This window comes from Myotis davidii, unplaced genomic scaffold (assembly GCF_000327345.1).
Source record: "Myotis davidii unplaced genomic scaffold, ASM32734v1 scaffold395, whole genome shotgun sequence".
Taxonomy (NCBI): domain Eukaryota; kingdom Metazoa; phylum Chordata; class Mammalia; order Chiroptera; family Vespertilionidae; genus Myotis; species Myotis davidii.
This window is the reverse complement of record NW_006287904.1, coordinates 1,532,063-1,553,491: the sequence shown is the minus strand read 5'-3', so window position 1 is coordinate 1,553,491 and position 21,429 is coordinate 1,532,063. Positions and strand designations below refer to the sequence as shown.

At 43.0% G+C, this 21,429-nt stretch overlaps 1 protein-coding gene across 1 annotated transcript in view; it reads right to left on the bottom strand.

Moving 5' to 3' along the window:
• GPD1L (glycerol-3-phosphate dehydrogenase 1-like) overlaps positions 1 to 9,829 on the bottom strand; it is a 129,791-nt gene extending 119,962 nt beyond the window's left edge. The window contains exon 1 of the mRNA XM_015561246.1: positions 9,738 to 9,829. Coding sequence (XP_015416732.1) covers positions 9,738 to 9,829 — 92 coding nt within the window. The remainder of the gene's footprint in view (positions 1 to 9,737) is intronic.
• Positions 9,830 to 21,429: the final 11,600 nt, after the last annotated feature.

Here is a 21,429-nt window from a genome sequence, read left to right as displayed (position 1 = left end):
CGTTTACTTTCCCAAGCAGTATTTCCCAATGTGTGCTGCAGCGGATGCGGTTTCATGGGGCTGTTCAAAGGAAATAAGAAATTTGTGTTTTAATAAGTTTAAAAACAGGTGCAGGTGGTGGTGGTGGGGGGCTGCGTAAAGGGTGGGGGGAAATGGGGGACATCTGTAATACCCTCAACAATAAAAATAAATTTTAAAAAAGTACTGTGTTTAAAAAAGGTAAACAGGTTTATTGACTGCACCGTTTCTCAGAGCCTTTAATATCAAATGTGAATTTTTGACCCTTTAAATTGCTAAACATCCAGTCGCTCTTCTTTTTGGAACCCCGATTTTTGCTGTAGGTGGCGTGTATCGAGTTAAAAATTCTCACCACCCCATGCTCCTTTGTCACTAGAAGTGACCCAGTACTGGCCAATGAGATAGAAATCAAAGTCTCTGCAGGATGCGGGCTTCCTGGAAGCTATTGGTTTCCTCAGAAACGGGGTCTAAGGAGGGAGGCACACACCTTTGCGTTACCCTTTCCTCCCCTTTCCTGCTTGAAAGACCTGTGGACAACTTGCACCAGGAAAACAAAAGCCACATGCTAAGAGCCGCAAATCAGAAAGACTCAAGGAGCTTGTGATGGCTTCATGCAGCTACTCTACCAGCCTGATTGTTCTAGAAGGAAAATAAAGCCCTATTTGGTTAAACTATTGTAGTTGAATTTCTGTTACATGCTGAATGCAATCCTAACACATACCAGGGTGATGTAGTAAGCAGTAATTGAACTTATTTTAACCATGGAAGCTTGTTTTGTTTTTGAAACTGTGTAGAAGACCCTTTGTGTAATGCTGCCTTAAAGAATATAAATAGAGCCCAGCCCATGTAGCTCAGTGGTTGAGCGTTGACCTATGAACCAGGAGGTCTCAGTTCGATTCCTTTCAGGTCACGTGCCTGGATTGTGGGCTTGATCCTCTGTAGGGGGTGTGCAGGAGGCAGCCAGTCAATGATTCTCATCATTGATATTTATATCTCTCCCTACCCCTTCCTCTCTAAAATCAACAAAAAATATATTTTAAAAAATAATATGAATAGAAAGATGCTCATATATGTATGTATTCAGCCCGTTTTCTACAAGTATGAATTTTCTGATATTCTGTGTGGAATTAGGATTTTGAATTTTCCTCTGTTTCTTCTATTCTGTCTCCCCCTCATATGAGAAGTTTTTTCTTTTCTTAAACTTTGTAATTTTTATGCCTCTTACCAAAGCACTTTTTATTATTCATGCCTTCTTTACACAGAATTGTTCTCAAAATTTGAAGGCAAATTGACTCAAATGTACATTTATTTCCATCATAACATTAAAGATTGTTTAGTTTCTTTTGAATGATTTTATTCTTGACTATGCCACTTTACACTTTTTCTGTCTTCACAAACTTAATGTTGTGTAAACCCACTCCTCAGTGTCCTAGGGAAGCGCTTCCCGTGAATGATTTTGGTAAAGTTAAAACTCTTGTAATTTGAACCTCCCACGATTGTTTTCCTTCTCTTCTGTAAATTGGATTTTCATTTTTTTTAAGTGTTAGGCTAAATTCTCTGACAAAAGCATTTTCAAATCTAGTGGAGTTTTTTTTTTTAAGGTCATTTAAATTATTTTTCAGATCTCTAATCTATCTATATATATAAAAAGCCAGAGACCAGAACGCCGTAATGACCGGTTGCTATGATGCCCATCGCGGCCAGCAAACCAGCCCGATTGGAGGGTGGGGCCAGTGGGCCAACCTCCTGTGCCCCTCCCCACAGCTGACCTGGCTGTGATCAGGCTATGATCGGGGCGGGCTGGCCAGCCAACCTCCTGCTGTCTCCTCCTCCCAACAGGCCCGGCCCTGATCCACCAATTGGGGCCGGGCTGGCTGTACCCCACCATGCACGAATTAATGCACTGGGCCTCCAGTAGAATATGAAATCAGAATGTTAAAGTTGAAGGGGACCTCAGCAAGTGAGTCTAACATCCCGATTCTGCAGACTGAGAACTTAACTAACTCAGTGTGGAGTCAAATGATGGCAGAACTGGGTCTCCATCCTATGAGTCCGGGTCACTCTGGTGATGGCCTGACAGTGACAATGTAGGAAGTTATGTGATTTGCTTCATTGGTCTGACCTCAGATGTTAAATAGCCTTTTTATGATGTTGGGAGCATGTAATGTCCTTTAATGGGATTCAGGTAGAAGAAAAAGTGATAAGTAAGAACTCTAAAGGCTGGACTTGCTTTTATTATAAGGGATTTGGAACACATTATGGATTTTCCTGTGGATTTTGGAAAGATGAAGTGTTTATTAAGTTTAAATTATGGGAAAGCCGAAGCCCACATCAATGAAATATATTGTACATATAACTTCATACATTGTTATTTTTTCCTGACATTGTTAAAGCCATTATCAGAAGAAGTGGCATCAAGATACTTAAGCCATTTGTATGTCATTTAAATGAACAAATATCAATTAGGATATGGAATTTGAGGATATTGTCATCTTGAAGTAAGGAAAGTAGGCTAAGTGGGAGATGGGGAGATGAGGAGGGAGGTGGGAATGAGAACATGTTTGGACCTGAAAACTATAGTGAAGTGGACTATTTTAGAATAAACTTTTATCATTGGTAAATAACTATTTTTTGAAAAATATATTTTTATTGATTTCAGAGAGGAAGGGAGAGGGAGATAGAAACATCAATGATGAGAGAGAATTGTTTCTTGGCTACTCCTGCACGCCCCCTGCTGGGGATCCAGCCCACAACCCAGGCATTTGCCCATGACCAGAATTGAGCCTGGGACCCTTCAGTCCGCAGACCGATGCTCTATCCACTGAGCCAAACCGGCTGTGGCAATAACAGTATTTAGTTATCTTAAACTTCTTTTTTCTCAAGCTGCTTGAAGGAGAGACCATGCTTTTCATTTTTATTCAATGTTTAGTTTAATATTTTGTTAATTATAGCTAATATTTATTCTTGTGTTTATTAAAAAAAATATTTATTGAGCACCTTATGTGTGCAAGATGCCGTACCAAGAATTTTTGAAATTAACAAGATGGATTCGGCAATAATTGAACTTGAAGAAACTTTTAGGATAATTGGAAAGGTAAAACATACACACACACAAACTCTCTTGCTCATAGGTAAGGTAGCTTGGATCTGAATAAGCCAAGTTGAGGAGTGGGAGGTTTCTGTAGGCAGTCAGCATCCTTGGTGCATAGAGGCAGGACTTCATCGGATGTAGGTGAAGCCGGTCTCATAGAGAGGGAGGGGGTGGAGTTGGGTGCATTCTTAATAGGGAGAGAAGGAATGCAGAGCCCAGCTGGGAGGCTCGGACAATTGCATAAGGAGTTTAAGTTGGATGACAAGAGTTGGGGAGGAGGTGGGTAAATAGGAGATGTTTTGGAGAGGCAATCATCAGAACCTAATTAAGTGGCTGGGAGTTAGGGATGAGGCGTGTTTCCAGTATTACTAATGTTTAAAAATTTTTAATTTGAATTTCATTTTTTAGTTGGTATCACATTCACATGGGTCATCATCCAAAAGGGTGTATACTGTTTTCCTCTTACCTCTGTCCCATTGTCTCACTCCCCTAAGATTGTCAGCAATGCTGTCATTTCCTAGGTATGCTTTCAGTGATTTTAATGCTTATATAAGCAGATACATGAGTGTGGGTACTTATTCCCTATCTTTTTATTCTACCTAATAAGTATTTTTTAGTGATGCCTTGTAGTGTTTTAAGGTTTTCTTCATGTAAGACTTGTACATTTCTTGTTAAGCTTATTGCTGGATATTTTACTTTTTATTTAGTAGCCATCATGAATGGAGTCTTTTCTTCTATATCTATATCCTAGAAGCCCAGTGCATGAAATTTGTGCATGGGTACGGTCCCTAGGCCTGGCCAGCGATCAGGGCCAATCTGTAGGGTAACTGGTGGGGAGATTAGGGGGGGGAGGGGGAGCTCTGGTTGGCCTGGGGCCTGCAGGCTGGGGGAAGATCCTGTGTTGAGCACCTGCCCCCTGGTGGTTAGTGTGCATCATAGCGCCTGGTCGTTCTACCGGTCGTTCTGCTGTTCGGTTGATTTGCATATTAGGCTTTTATTATTTGGACTAGAGGCCCAGTGCATGAAATTCATGCACAGGTAGGGTCCCTAGCAGCTGCCGGTTGCCGGCCGGGGCCTGCCTTCATTCCATGCTGCCCCCTGGTGGTCAGCACATGTCATAGTGAGCAATCAAACTCCTGGTCTCTCGGTTGAATTACCGAGGGGACACGTAGCATGTTAGCCTTTTATTTATTTGTCTACATGTCCTCCCACCATCCGACTGGTTGCTATGATGTGCACTGACCACCAGGGGGCAGATGGTCAATGCAGGAGCTGCCAAGCTGCAGTGACTTGGCATTGGCAGTTCTTGGGTAACACACCCCAAAACCAGAGAGGAGGGAGCCCAATTCCTCGCAGGGCTGTGCGATTCCACCTTTAGCAATGGGTTATGTTGTTACTGGGGCACTCTTGGCCTCGAATCTGGTTTACTGCACACTTGCGTTTGCATTCCACACCCTGTATGGCAACAGCTTTGCAGAGTGCTCTCTCACACTCCAGGACCCCCTCAGGGGATGTCAAAGAGCCGGTTTCTGCCCAATACCCGCAGGCCAGGCCTAGGGACCCCACCTACTGGAGGGACCCTGCTCACTCCGCAGATGCCAGGGAAGGGCCGTGGGTGGTTGGCTCCAGGGCATGTCTGGCCTGTCTGGCCCAGTCCCACCCTGCCGACCACCTTTTAATTAATTTCCTTTCAATGTGCACAAATCCATGCACTGGGTCACTAGTGTTTTATAATTGGTTATTTTTTGTCTCAATTAAAGCTACATGTTTTCTGTATTAATTTTGTGTCAGTAAACTTTTTTCTTGTATAATTATATTGATTAGAATCTCCAGATCCTTGTTAAAAAAAAATGGTGATAAATTACATTCTTATTTTGTTCCTGCTTAGAATTTCTCCATTAAGTGAGATGATTTCATACAGAGATATATTTTATTATGTTAGAAAAGTATTTATCTCCTTCTCTATCTTTTTTTCCCTCCCAGGAATGGATGTTGACTAATATCAGATGTCTTTACAGTACGATGGCAATGATATATGACCTATCATTGAAAATATTTCTTTTTAATCCTAGTTGAATGTGAAAGTGGTAAACAAAATTGTTCAGGGTTGGATGTCTCCATGATCCTACTGTACAACTCATCTATTTTAAAATATATATTTATTTTTAGAGAGCGGAAGGAAGAGTGGAGGGGAGGGAAGGAAAGAGAGAGAAACATCAATGTGTGAGAGACTTTAATTGGCTGCCTCCTGCATGCCCCCTACTGGCGAGCAAGCCTGCAACCCAGGCAAGTGCCCTGACTGGGAATCAAACCAGCAAACTTTCAGTGCATGGGAGGATGCCCAACCAACTGAGCCGCACTGGCCAGGGCTGTACAACTCATCTCTTATCAAATGCTACCAATATTTAATAGATTGACTTTGGCTAGTTTTTATATTTCCATCTTCTCCTGTCAACACTTTTTGGTAGCTTCAAGTTAAACCTCTAGTGTAGATGAAGTTAAATGAGTATAAGTGAGCATTCTGGGCATTCTTAGTCTTGTAAGTCTGATGCAGATGCCAGGGCCTTGGTCATCAGAATCAGAGTAGAATATTTGGTGTGAGGAGGAATGGCTCACATAATTGCTGCCTGGGAGCATGCAGATAACTTTTAAAAGTCACCTTGATGTATGAGTCATTCCTGAGACTCTCCATTAGTGGTTCTTTTTTCCAGGCAGGTTACAGTAGCTGCCAAATGGACAGGATGCTTTGTTATGTGTTGCCTGTTTTTAAAAAAATCAATACCTCTGAATTAAAGTTTTGTAAGGACCTAAGTGCTCACTTTCTGTAGAGTTTTAAATAACATCTTCAAGTCTCTCTTTCTCTCTCTCTCTCTTTTTTTTAAAGCTATTTGTGCTTTAAGAATAGAAGGTGATTATTGTAATTGTAACTAACCGGATCTCAACCCTTGGGAATTTAATGACCTTATTTTTACTGATGGTGGCTCATGTTTAAGTTATTCTCTGTTTGTGTTCTTCATTTTGTCCATGCAATCTATGTTTTGTGGGATTTAAAACATTTATTTCTTGTCTATTAGGTAAATTCTCCCTGTTCTTGTCTACAAGGGTTAGTTAGAGATTGGGGTGGATGAGAGAAACTCAAGGCATGAACATACACAGGTATAAGAATTCACAGGCTACTAAGCTCTTTGCCTGGTAGGAGCAGAACTCCTCATCCATTCACTCTGCCTCTTTACCCATGGCTTAGATAAGGTGTTTCTGGTTAATTACGTCATCTCTGATTTCCAGAAGGGCTCAATTAGAGGAGCTGGAGATAAAGGCCAGAGGCAGGTACATGATTGCAACAGGAATGATAGTTGCAGCTTAATGGTGACCCTGAAATTGTAACAAGAATAAGGGCCAAAGGGGCAAGCCCTTTTCAACTGGCCATGAGGGTTATATTAGTATCCTATATAATAAAAGGCTAATATGCAAATTGACCAAACAGCAAAACTACTGATTGCTATGATGTGCACTGACCACCAGGGGGCAGATGCTCAATGCAGGAGTTGCCCCCTGGTGGTCAGTGTGCTCCCACAGGGGGAGTGCCTCTCAGCTAGAAGCCGTGAGCCGGGCTCACGGTTGGCGAGCCAGCATCTGCAGCAGCACTAAGAATGTCCAACTGCTGGCTTAGGCCCGCTTCCCCGGGGAGTGGGCCTAAGTCAGCAGTCGGACATCCCCTGAGGAACCCCCTCCCCCCGAGTGCATGAATTTCATGCACCAGGCCTCCAGTGATACAATATTATAGTAGTTAGGATGACCCTAGGCATCTGAGGAAAGCAAATTTGACATAGTTTGTATTGTTTATGAAGACAGAGGGTTGTGTACAGTAAGTTTTAGACTCAGTTATTGGGAGCATTTACCAAACCGAGATTGAAGAGTATAGATTTCTGTTAACAAGGGAGTTTCAAAGATTTATTCTAAGAACTTCCAACTTCCCAAAGCAGTTGAATAGTTGGTGGCCAAGTTTTCCTTTAGAAATTAATTTTATAAGACTATGTGGTTGGAAATATCCTGGAATTTCTGTTAGATATAATAATGGCATTTAGTTCTGATGGTAGTTGAGAAAGTTTCAAATTCAACTTTTGTAACGAATACAGTTTTAATCTACTTTAGATCCCAAATGTCAGTTCTGTATCATTCAGATGCCAGATTAATAACTTTTGCATGAGAATAACTTTCAAAGTACTCTGCATAGCATTGCTTATCCACACCACTTCTCAGACCAAGTCATGAATCTTTCCAGTAAGTCTGCACCGTTTTCACTTGTCTTACATTACATTCGATTCTTGAATATATGGGCTTTCCAAATATGTTTATAGCATATGTGCTGGAAATTTTCCTGACTTTCTATTTCTGTAATCCAGAATTTGTAGTAACTTCTTGAGGAAGTGAGTTGAAGTTTTCAGTTTATTTCAGAGTTTCTCAACCTTATCTCTACTGGCATTTTGGGCTGGATAATTCTTTGTTGTGAAGAGCTCTCCTGTGTATTGTAGGATGTTTAGCAATATCCTGACTTCTACCCACTAGATGCAAAAAAGTATCCTTCCCTAGTTATGACAACCAAAAATGTTTCCAGATGTTGCAGATATCCCCCAGGAGGAAGAATTACCCCTGGTTGAGCTGCTAGTTTATGCTATACAAATAATTGCCTTGAGGTTAAATATGTAGTTGTTGTTACTATAAGAAAATGAACAAACACTTGTTGAATATTAATTATAAGACCATTCCAGCTCAAAGCCAAGTGTACAGAGGAAGCATTCCTGTCCTCAAAGAAAACATACATGTGAACAAGTGACTATAACACTATGTAATATAGGCTATAATAGATACAAAGATGAGGGACTGACCACCTCTGCCAGAAAGAGATCTGCAAAAGCACAGGAAACGGGGAGAGGATATATTTGATTTGGGCATTGAAGGATGAGTAGGAGTTCACCAGAGTGAGTTTGCAGTAGCTTTCACAACAGACAGGTCATCACAAATAAGGGCTAAATGGCTCTATCTTACGGTCTGCCTTGGGCTACACACTTGTCCCAGCACAGTGATGAATAGCACTCCTTTCATTCTCAAAAATGCTCTAGTTTGAACAGTAAATTACATGGTCACTCTGGTAAAGGGCTTCACTACTTGAAAGTGGGCGAATGATGTATTTGAGTTGTAGTGAATCCTCTTAGGCTGTCAGAGTGTAGTTTGGAGGTGGAAAGAGATGTGGGAAGGGGCTTGTATGCCATATTACCAAGATTGGACTTGTTATGGACATTCTAGGAACTAATCTCAAAGCTCCCAGGTAAGGGAGTGTGTTAGGAAGATAGCCACAGGGAACATAAGCGTTCTGGACCCTTGAGAAGTTTTGGCCTGATTCATATGGTATGTGCTCCTCCCCAACACTTCCTCTTAGAGAAAATAGTTCCCTGAGAAGTTTTGCTTGGTTACAGCCAGGTACTGTACGCACCTGTGTGGCTTTCAACTGAGTTTCTTCAAGAAATGTATAAAGGAGACTTTTTAGGGGATTCATATTGATTTCTTTCCTAACTTATGAATTAAAGAAGTTTTGCTTTCTTACTGAAATTTGAATGGATGGTGACTATGAGAAAAAGAAAGAGAGAGAAGAGGAGACAGAGGGAGGAACTGTGGGGGAGGGGGGGGAGAGAGATGGAATTATCTAATTCAATAGTTGGCAAAGTACATCCTGTGGGTGAAATCTGGCTTGCTGCTTGTTTTTGTAAATAAAGTTTTTTTAAAAAAATATATTTTATTGATTTTTTACACAGAGGAAGGGAGAGGGATAGAGAGTTAGAAACATTGATGAGAGAGAAACATTGATCAGCTGCCTCCTGCACACCCACTACTGGGGATGTGCCCGCAACCAAGGTACATGCCCTTGACTGGAATCGAACCTGGGACCCTTGAGTCCGCAGGCCGATGCTCTATCCACTAAGCCAAACCGGTTAGGGCGTAAATAAAGTTTTATTAGAACACAGCCACTGTCATCTATAGCTGCTTTAGTGTTACATAGGCAGAGTTGAATATTTGTGACAGGTACCCTGTGGCCTGCAGTGACTAAATGGCTGGGTTTTTATTTATTTTAAAATATATTTTTATTGATTTCAGAGAGAAGGGAAGAGGGAGAGAGAAACATCAATGATGAGAGAGAATCATTGATTGGCTGCCTCCTGCACACCCCCTACCGGTGATCGAGCCAGCAACCCTGGCATGTGCCCTTAACTGGAACCGAACCCAGGACCCTTCAGTCTGCAGGCCGACGCTCTATCCACTGAGCCAAACCGGGTAGGGCATGACTGGCCTTTTGATCCAACTGAATTCTATAAAATTCTCATAAAATCCCCAAGTCACTCAAATACTTTTCACATCTTCAGTCTGATTAAGATAATTACACAAATGGACTAAAGTAGGCTGTTTTCAGTAGATGCATTTGTTCCATGTGGGGCTTGGGTTTTCAACGTTAACGTAGAAATTGTGTTATCTACCTGCCAGGGAGACGTGCCTGTTAGACACTTGCACTAGGCATTCTAGAACTTGGCTTTTCCGTCTAACAGGAGGTCTTGAACCCACTCACTGGATCTGTTACTTGGAGATGCTGCCACGGCTCAGGCCGGCTGAGTGGGCCTCTCCGCTCTGGCTGCCGCCACGCTGCTGCCCTGTCAGCAGCGGGCGGACCATGTCTGGCAGCTTTTCTTTCTCAACTTCAAGTTTTTTTGTTTGTTTGTTTTATTTTCTTTTTTAAAGTGTTGTTTACCATGAATTACCATGAATTTCTGTTTAGTTTTTAAAAAGACAAGAAGAAAAAGAGGTTGTTGTTTTTGGTTGGCCTAGTTCATTTCCTCCTCATTCTGTGGTCTTTCCTCGTTTTAATGGCCGTGTTTATTTCTTTACTGCCCTTCAAGGTGACACTGGCGCTAGGCTTAGTGTCAAGCTGCACACTGGTGCTGGGTAGAAACTGGACCTTTGGGGAGAGCGGCAGGGACAGTAAGATCATTAGCCAGCGGCAGTGTTAATGAACTAGACTTGGTGGCCTCGCCCCCCTTTTCTCTACCAGTCTGGGTGGCTCAGGTTTTTGTGGGATTGGCTGCTTGCCTTCAGGGATTCTTCAATACCAGCAGAGTGGTTACCCTAGGAGACCTGTTCAGGTGAAGGAAGAATGCCTTTCAGCCCTTTGTGGTCCTGGATCCTGCACCTTGCTCTTTCTTTGTGTTCCCAGGAGGGTGTCCTTCATCTTCATTGGCTCCTTTGAAGCCCCAGGTGACTTTTACACCCTGTGAAACGCTCCTGCGAAGTGCCTGAATTTTTTTTGGAAATTCCTAGTATCGCTTTAAAACAGCTTCTGCTCTGTGCCCTAGAACGTTCTCCTCGCTGGTAGCCAGTAGCCGCATCTCAGAGTGGAGGAGGTGTTGCCCAGACTCGTGTGCAGGGCTGAGATGGAGAATTCCCCCCCAGCGAGACAGAGCCGCACGGAGCCAGCCGGGGACCAGATTACCCGACATTCTGAAAACTGACACCCCACATCCTTGCTCTGCCATTCTTCTCTTTCCTCCCACCTTTTAAAAATTAATAGACTTTTTTTTAAAAAAAAACAACAATTTTAGATTCCCGCCCCCTCCCCCCCCCCCCCCCCCCCCCCCCCAGAAAACAATTAAGCAGAGAGGACAGAGAGTTCCTGATACTTTCCACTGTACCCACACAGTCTCTCTGTTAAGAACATTTTATATTAATGTGGTACATTTGTGACAGCTAATGAGCCAGTATCGACACTTCATTATTACAGATGTATATAGTTTATCTAGAGCCCTTTCGTTTTTACCCAATGGCCTTTTTCTGTTCCAGAATTCCATCCTGCGTAGCACATTGCATTTCTGAGCCTCGGCTCCTAGGCTCCTGGTGGTGACAGTGTCTCAGACTTCCTTGTTTTTATGTCTTTGACAGTTTTGAGAAGTGCTGGTCAGTTCTTAGGGGTAGTGTCTTTTGCCTTTAGTCATACAAGCTTCACGCATTTCCAAAGATACTTCGATCAGCACCACCCCGCCATACCCCCCTTCAGTGAGTTGCTTATACGTTTGTACTACAGCTAGTTTCTCTCACCACAGTCTGCATTCTTTCCTTGGACCCTTGGACCTCTTAAATTATTAACTTTCTTTTTTTTTTCTTTATTGATTAAGGTATTAATATGTGTCCTATTCCCCCCGTTGCCCCTCGCACCCCCCAATTATTAACTTCCTTAATTTTCATACATCAGAGTTCACTGTGTTGTATAGTTCTCCAGGTTTTGACAAATGCAGGTCATATACCCTTTGTTATGATGTCATACAGAATAGTTTCACCTCTCCAAAATATCCTATGTTCCACGTGTTTATCTCTCCTTTTCCCTCCCAAACCATTGGCAACTACCGATTTGCTTACTTTCTCTATAGCTTTACCTTTCCACCTTCCACTTTAAAAACGTTTTTACATTTGAATCTCTTGAGGGAGTATCCACTGAAGATTGCCGGCCATTCGGAGCTCTCACAGTCACTATTCTGCTCCTCTGGGAGGTACAGGAAGTCGGACATCTCTTTGGAACAAACTGGAGCATAATTTTGATAGCTAAAAGGCACTACCTTGAGAACACCTCCATTCATTGCCGAGTGTGCTGTTGGCACCATTATCCTCCCATAAAAGGTGCATTCAGGCGTCCTGCACAGCGAGGCGTGATGGGTAGTATGCCCTGTCTGCTAGGTTACAGGGCTCCATATACTCAGCAAGCAGCTTCAGAGACAGGTTCTGGAAGACAGAGTCCATGAAAGAGGTGATTTTGCCAAGTGCGCTGGCCAGGCAGGGCATTCTGGGTAGAGGGTGCAGTGTGAGCAAAGGCCCGAAGTTGGGGAATGGAACCGTTTTCAGGAATTGTAGGTGTTTGACTCAGGGTGTGATTGGGTGGGGTTAGGAGGCAAGCGCCCTCCAGGCTATGAGAGTCTCATACTGTGGAGTTTGACTTCATTCTACAGATCAGAAGGCACACTTTTGGGGCCCATTTATGTGTTTTGTTTTACAAATGTGTGCAGGCATGAAATGCCATGATTTAAAACTCAAATGTTTCAGTTAAAAGTCTGCATCTATACATATACACATCACTGTTTAAAATTTTCTGGGAGAATTAGATGATGGAGCAGCGGTGGGCCTGCATCCCACAAGGCATTCCGAAATGGGGTGATGTGCTCCTTTTGCTGCGGTCTTGCCCACCTGCTCCACCCACTGACTTTGCATCTCTCATCCTTACAGGTTTGGCCACTCAGCTGGAAGTAGTGGGACCAGTGACTTGCTCACTTCTATTTGGTTCTGTTTAGCCAGCAGATGTGCCAACAGTGACCACCTTATCATCTCATTAACCCTTTTCCTTTCTGTGGCGATTTTCCATTCCAAACGCTTTAGATGAAAACCAGCTTGAACATATGGCTTCTAAGAGGGTTTACTTAATTCTCCAGGAGACTTGTCTTGCTGTCTTTTTTAACTTTGTCCTAATTACTGTTTTTTAAAAAACTCAAACAGAAGGTTTAAAATAATAGCATAACAGCTAAGTGAATTGTCAGTATGTTTTTAATGACAGAGGGTGGCTTTTATTCTTGGAAAGGAACATTCACCGTTAGTTGTTCTTTTCAGTTATTATTCAGGTCATCAAAATTGTGCATTTTAACACCTAGCATTGCTTAAATCTTAAGCTAAACTTGTAGATACTATATTTAGAAACTAACCATTTTTTTATGTTAAAAGTGGTTTCACTTATTTATTAACTAACATTCACATAATTTCTAAATTTAATAAAGTTCTTAAGGCTCTTAGCACCATTTACTAGGGGGAGGAGTTATCCAACTGCACATATAACATGTATTTGCAACCAGGTGCCACCTTCACACAAATTAACAGGGGCTCTTGGACTTACATTTTTGTCTGCAATCAAGAAGCAAGGATTTATTCTTTTCATCTTCTGCAAGATAGCAAGAACCACCTCATTCCTAGCTTTTCATGATCAAGACTGACTGATTTCCTCATCTGGTTAGGACTCTGGGGGAGGCAGGTTCCTGAACTTTAATTCCTGTTCCCAGGCCCTTGCTCCCACCTCCCATGGCACTGGGGCGCTATCATGTGACATTATGGTCCAGTGGAGTGCTGAGCCGTGGCTGCGGTGACTCTGACTTTGTCCTCTCTTACTCTCCAGTGTCCTGTCACCTTCCTGGAGTCACATTATTGACGTGCACAGCGATGCAAGGAGACAAAGCCTCACATTACTCAGAATTAATGCTCTTGGAGTGGCTTGAGCTAGATTTCTCAAAATCTCAATATTAGAGCAAAATGTTTCACAACATATATTTGGTCTGTGCATTTCCGCACAGGAGTTGAGGGTTACAATAAAAATCTTTACTAAATAGTTAAAATGAGAAAGGAGAGAAAAGAGGTCATTTCAGCAAAAGGACCAGGTGGGTGAGTCAACACAATTGGGTTCTTTGGCAAGAACCCCAAAACCCGCTGGTTTTGGTTTGTTACTTGGATAGAGCAAGGGAGATTAACAGGTGCCTGAGAATTAATTAGTCACGGATTTCTAAAGCTTTTATGGCAGCGGAAAAGGTGATTGTGAAAGTGTCCACTTCACTTTTTAAGAGTGTTGAGTTTACCTTTTTGTTGCACCGATGAACATATTCAGGGAGGAGCTGTGGACTGTGGAAATTGATCCATTTTGGGGGATGGTGGCAAAGGACTGAGAGTCATTTTCGGGGGAGGTCTGGTGCTGGAAGCATGATAACGCTCCCGCTGGAGCTCTTGCTACACTTGACCTCCCTGTTTTTAGAGGTAGGAGTCAGGCAGCCTGCTCTGAAACCTGCCAAATCCAGCCACCCAGGAAGACAAACGGAGAAGGAACACATTATGGTTACTTTAGAATGAGGAAGTGTGTGGACAGGAAGTTGTATAAAATATGCACGTTGGTTTTAACATATTGACTAATTATGAAATGTTCTAGGAATCTAGGTCCTCTGAGTTCAACCCAGTATCAGTGGACCCAGGTGTGTGTTTTAGCCTTTTTGATAGAATTCAAACAGTGCTGGTGAGGGTAAATAAAAACGTGTGTGTTTAGTTACTGTCTTGCTGGAGATAGTGCTGGATCCATGCTGAAGTTCCTCCCCCTCCCCAGCTTCACTGAGATAAAATTGACATACAACATTGTGTAAGTTTAAGGTGTAAAAGGTGATGAATTAATATGTGTATATATTAAACAATGATCATAATAAGGTTAGTTAACATATCCATCACTTCAAATAATTTTTAGCGGGGGTGAGAACAGTTACGATTTACTCTCTTAGCAACTTTCAAGTATATAATACTGTATTGTTATTAGTCACCATGCTATACATTAGAGCCCAGATGTATTCATCTTATAACTCAGTTTACTCCCTTTGACCAACATCCCCTATTTCTCCCACTCCCAGCCCCTGGCAACCACCATTCTACTCTCTGTTTCTATGAGTTTGGCTTTTTAAAGATTCTATGAGATCATACAGATTTGTCTTTCTCTGACTTTTTTCACTTAGAAGAATGCCTTCAAGGTCCATCCATATTGAGGGATGTTGCATGATTGGTCACCAGAGAATTTGAGGACAGGAGTTAGGAGAGGAGAGAGAGGGGTTAGAAAAACTGCAGAACAGGACAACTCTTATTTGTGTTCTGTATATTTATATTTCCTGTTACCAGTCAACAACTACTTACTCAAAAATGCTGCATTCAAAGCATCATGCTGGATGCAGCTGTAGACACATTAGAAAACACAACAGACACCCTTGAACACAGGAAGCTGACATTCTAGTGCACCCCTGCCGATAGACCCTCAATGATGGAGAAGACCTATAGGTATACTGTCCAATATAATAACCAGTGACCACATGTGACTGTTGAGCACTTGAAATGAGAGATCAACCAAAGGACTTGTATGCATGCATATAAGCAAACCAATGGACATAAGACACTGGGGGATAGGGGAGGCTAGGGGACTGTCAAGGGCGGGGGGAAAAAAAGGACACATATGTAATACCATCTGTAATACTTTAAGCAATAAAAAAATAAAATAAAATAAAGAAAGGAAACGGGTAACCAATCCAAGAATATATGCTTCCTTGCCAATAATTAAATAATTCAAAAAAAAAAAAAAGAAAAGAAAAGAAAAAGAAATGTGGGTATCATGCCCAGCCAGCGTGGCTCAGTGGTTGAGCGTCAGCCTATGAACCAGGAGGCCACGGTTCTATTCTGGGTTAGGGCACATGCCTGGGTTGTGGACTCGATCTCCAGTGTGGGGCACGCAGGAGGCAGCTGATTAGTGATTCTCTCTCATCACTGATGTTTCTCTCTCTCTCCCTCTCCCTTCCTCTCTGAAATCAATAAAAATATATTTTTTTAAAAAAGAAGAAATGTGGGTAGCATGACAGAAGAACTAAATTTTAAATTTTATGAAGTTTTAATCAATATGAGTTGAAATAGCCACACGTGGCTAGTGACCACTCAGGTAGCATAGTTATTATAGCAGGCCAAGTGGATCCTAATAATCCTATTTAGATGGCCTCATTCTTGGAAATTAGAACCCTGGGCTCAAATATTCCCACCTATTGGGAAATGAGAGTCCCACCTTAGAGATACTTTTGCTGTGACATTTCCCAAAGTAAGCTCCATGGAACACTAGTCCCACAAGATATACTGCCAAGGAAACGTCCTATGTTTAGTAAGTTTGGAAAACACTGCCTTCTGCCATGTCCTCGTGGAACTACACAGTGAACACAGCGTCCGTATTTATAGAGGCTGATGAGTCATGCAGTAGAGAAACGGATGTTTGGTTCAGTTTCAGTTTGGCTGGATTTCTCAGATTCAACTGATGAGAGCACCCTTTTTATTCACTGACACCTTTCAACACACCGAACACTTGGGGAAATGCTACTCCAGGGAGACAGCTGAGCTTCCTTTAGGACTGGCTTGAAAACAGAAGGAGGAAGGAATGGTTATAGTTTTGCCATAGATTGAATGAATGTGCTCACCTCCCTGCCCCAAATTCATATGTTGAAACCTAATCGCCATGTGATAGTATTAGGAGGTGGGGTCCTTTGGTGGGTGATTAGGTCCTTATAAAAGAGTCCCGAGAGAGCTCCCTTGTCCCTTCCACCATAGGAGGACCCAGCAAAAAAGGCAGCTGTCTGTGAACCAGGATGTGGGGTGTCACCAGATCTTGAACTTCTGGCCTCCAGAACTGTGAGAAATGAAATTTTGTTTTGTATAAGCCTAGTCTGTAGTCTTCTATTACAGCAGTCCTAACAGACTAAGACAAGTCTTTGCTTCATTCTTGATTTTCCAGGAAGATGAGAATTCCCCCTATTCTCCTAGATTTTGGTGGGTAGAAATATGACAAGACATAGCACTGCATAGTACACATCTGGGTTCTGAATAATTGCTTCAGTAACAACTAAAGTCTTCAGAGAGTTTTATGTATATACCTGGTACTAGAGGCCCTTTGCATAGATTCGTGCACCGGTGGGGTCCCTCGGCCTGGCCTGCGTCCTCTTGCAATCCGGGACCCTCGGGGATGTCAGACTGCTGGTTTCAGCCCAGTCCCTGCAGGCCAGGCCAAGGGACCCCGCCAGTGCACGAATCTGTGCACTGGGCTTCTAGTATGCATATAAGATCTTTGGTTAATCTCTTCTCACCCTCCCTCCCCCCTTCCCTTTGAGATTCATTAGTCTATTCCATGTTTCCATGCCTGTGCGTTGCGTGTCTGCCCCTTGGTGGTCAGTGTGCATCATAGTTACCAGTCCAACGGTCGAACGGATGCTTAGGCTTTTATGTATATTGGGTTGTGTTCACGTTGTCTAGTCAGTCTTTTGAGTTTTTCCAAGCTAGCCTGTGGTCTAAGCTAACCTGGACTAATGCATGCAGAGAGAGGTGGAACTGTTTGATTTTGCTTTTTTAATTTGAACTTATAAAACTGCTAGTATTCATGTGACCACTTCCACCTTGTGACGTAGGTTTACAAAGACCTACATGGACTCCATGGCTGGTGTTTGAGTCCCCTCGTCTATGTGGTGTAAATGAAAAGCACATACCAACCCTATATGGTATTTTAAAAGTTCTGATTAGATTGAATTATACATCAGTTCTCACTATATGTGGGGTTTGGGGCACACCCACATAAATAGGTATCTAAGTTTGCTGAAACCTTACTTAAGAAGAAAACTAGACTGGATTCAAGGGTAGTCATATAATGTCCCTCTTACTCGCCTCCTGAAATACTTTCTTGAGCAGCAGAGAAGGAAATGGAGTGAGCAAGCCATGGGGGTGGATGTTGCATCATTCATCATGGCCATGAACACCCATCTATCGAGCCTGATGGGGAGGGAAAAGGATTAGAACTGCTGGGTAGTGGATCTTCCAAGGTCCCCTTCAGCGCTGAAACTCTGTCATTCTGTGACAGCTTTATTGAGAGTTTTTATTGTCGTCAAACAGTGTATTGAGGGCTAACGCGAACTCTAGCGTCAAAGGGGAGACATGCTCGAAATGCGTAAAGGCTTCAGTAACAAAAATGCATATGATCAACTTGGTTTTCGACCCTGTAAGAGGCCCAGAGCTTCCATTTCATTTTAAAAGTTTAGAACACATTGCTTTTCTCTGCCATTTGGAACTCCTCAATAATTAAGTCTTCCTCCAAGTTATCATTGTTTTGTTTTTTTCTCCCCCTGTGGCTATCAGTATTTTTTGCCTTTCAAAATATTCATTTTATTCTGGTAAGATATGCATAAAATTTGTTTATTCTTAAGCATAAAGTTCTGAGGCATTTAAGTATATTCACAATGTTTTGTAACTAAACTTACATTTTCAGTCAGTGTCCGTTTGCATGGAGGATATAGAGAAATTCCCAGTGGGCCCTGACCTTCCAGCACCAGCTCTGTGTGAAAAAATGGAGACTTGTTGTTTATAAGCAAGGCCTGCCAACCGAAGCTAACTATTTCCATAATATAGCTGTATTCACAGAAGAGGGATGACTAACACTTGCATGTTGGTCTCTTGAGGCTACTTTGTATCCCGAACAAGGTAAAAGAAAGTCGTAATGGGAGTAATGGTGGAAGTTTTACCCAAGCCTCATGGTGTTTGCCATTCCCACGAGGGTGTATGGAGATTCCCACGAGGGTGTGTGTATAAGGCCTGCAATCACTGACCTTGGAAAGGTGGTAAAAGGCTCAGAACACTTCCCTTCGTCACCTGCAGGGGTAGCTTCAAGATTATCTGCTAGATCCAGCCACTGCCTTTTTTGGTAAATAAAGTTTTATTGGGACACAGCTATGTCTGTTTGTTTACTATTAACTCTGGGAACTTTTGTCTTATGTCAGCAGAGTAGTTAAGGCAGAGAATGTATGGACCACTGAGTCTAAACTATGTACTTTCTGGCCCTTTCCAAAAAAGGTTTACCAACTACTGTTGGGGGGCGGGGGCTCTGCCCCAGGTCCTGAGTCCCCTGAAGCAGAATGGGCCGGATCTGGTTTCCCTGTGGGTGCTGCATTTAGTAGGAACCCTGCTTTGGTGTGCAGAAAGCTGTGCCATTGTGCTGAAACATCAAAGGAACAGCCCTGGTGTGGCAGACCTGGAAACAGTGATCTCTGCTTGAGAACATTGTAATGTCCCAGCCTGTTTGGCTCCGTGAATAGAGCCTCCGCCCTCAGACTGAAGGGTCCCAGGTTAGATTCTGGTCAAAAAGGGCATGTACTTGGTTGCAGGCTTGATCCCTGGCCCTGGTGGGAGGCAACCAATCGAAGTGTCTCTCTCACATCGATGTTTCTCTCTCTCTGTGTGTCTGACCCCTCCCTCCTTTATACTCTCTCTAAAAACAATGGGCAAATATCCTCGGGTAAGGATTGACAACAACAAAGAAGAACATTTTATTTTGCATCATGTTTCAGATGAGAGCCTGCTGGGTTACATGATGATTGGAATACAGGAAGGAGGGACTCTTTAATTCACAGAGTGGTTTATTAGGGAGGTAATTGAGGCATGCTATAAATATGGGCAAGGCTTGGGAGACTCATAGATTCAAACGAAGCGAAGGCTGTTCATTATGTTTTGCCATGGAACCCCCAGCAGTATTTCAGTGCTATCTTTGATTCGTCATATATTCATTTGGCAGGAAGCAGAGCAGAGGGGAGAGAATCTCTGGATCTCCAGCCTCAGAACTCTGCAGATGCCTTGTGCATTCCTGAAGCCAGTGTCCCTGTTGTTGAAAAGCCAGAGGGCAAGGGTGCCAAGTGGTTGTCTTCCGAATCGCCTGGCAGCCTGCCTCTGGTGCCCCTGGACTTTACCTTTCAGTGTCTTCTGCTTCTCAGATTTTTTTTTTTTTTAAAGGTGTTAGGTTTCAAAGCAGCTACTCTGAATGGGAGCAATTGAAATAGATGGATGTGAGGCTGGGAGAATGGATGCTGAGGGTCTATGGCAACCACAGCACACTCATTTGATCCGAAATTGCTGGGATGCCAAAGCGGCTCTGCGGAGTCAGTGAGTCACTGCAGACATGTTAATTCGCTATTTTTTTTTCTTTTTTTCCATTGAAGTAATCTGCTGAGAGAAGGCCATTCAGCGAGGAGTTTCCCCTTCCCCTCTCATTTTATCTATTTCTTTTAACCTTGAGCTGTGCCAGTGACAGCTTTCATCAGCAACAAGCATCATAAAGTTAACAGAATCTTTTATTTTCCATTATGCTCGTCCTCTGTCCCAGGACTAATCTCCAGGTGCCTTAGAAACAGTTCCACAGAACACAGTGCAGAAGGTCAGAAACCAAATCAAGTTGGTCTTCTGGCTGAGTGCCGGTGTGCTCCTCTTGGTGGAGAGCGCTGTGTAGAGACTGTGGGCCTTGGCGATAAGATGATATATCATGTCAGTAGTTTGAGCAGAAAAGAGAGTGGTTTGGAGAGACCACCAGCGGGCCGAGGCCTACCCTCTGAAAAGGTGATGGAAGCTCTCCCGTTACTTTGTTAACCTCTAGGTAGGTTTCCAGTACCTCACTCTATAGAAAGGAAAAGGAATGAAGAATTCTGATGAATGCTAACTTTGTTTTAATGTTTTATTATTTTAAGATATTTTTCCTTTTTTAAAAAAAATGTTTGTATTGATTTTAGAGAGAGAAGAGAGGAGAAGTATAGAGAGTTAGAAACACTGATGAGATCTATCGGCTGCCTCCTGCACGCTCCTGCAACCTGGGCATGTGCCCTGACCAGGAATCAAACTGGTGACCTCTTGGTTCATGGGTCAGTGCCCAATCCACTGAGCCATGCCAGCTGGGCACGATATCTTTTTCTAGGTGTCACGATTTGTCCCTCCATCTTTGGAGGGCCTGTGGCCGGCTGCGCTCTCTGATGGATGTTGTAGAAGTGATTTCAAGGGTTCCTGTTGGTTACTAATCGCCAGTGAAGCGAAAGCCAGATCCAGCCTGCTACTTGCAGTGCCCCAGGGGAGCTGCTCATCTCTTTCCACTCCTTTGCCCCAAAGTGCTGCTGTCATCCATAGGAGATCGATGTGCTCCAGGTCCCTACACAATATCCTGGCCTATGGAAGTGGAGTATTCTGTCAGGGAATTGATTGCCACCATCTAGAGCAGTGGTTCTCAACCTTCCTAATGCCGCGACCCTTTAATAGTTCCTCATGTTGTGGTGACCCCCAATTTCATTGTTACAAATTGAACATAATTAAAGCATAGTGATTAATCACAAAAACAATATGTAATTATATATGTGTTTTCTGATGGTCTTAGGTGACCCCCAAAGGGGTCGCGACCCACAGGTTGAGAACCACTGATCTAGAGACTCTCAGAAGGTGTAGAGGCAAGCAGACATACTTAATAGGAAACCAAAGTCAAGGCTGGTGTTTCCTTTCCCGTCCTTTCCTTAACCCCATTTTCACCAGGGATCAGGTGACCCAAGTCGACCCTTTACACAGTAAAAGCACCTGGTGCCATCGTCCCAGGTTGGCCACCCTGCCTCTAAATCAGGTAGAGGAACAAGTTATCAGACTTGGGAAAGAAGGGGGTGTCTTTCTCAGTTGTGCTAGAAGAACTAGCAGGGACAGCCTTCCATGTGACCTGTCTGTGCCATGTGATCCATTATCTGTCAACATGAATCTCTGCCTGGACCGTGACAGTGCGCTCTTAATGGCCCGCCCCACTTCTCCCACTAGCCACTTGAACATCCTTCCCGAGTGATCCTTGTAGGGTCAGAGCCCTCCAG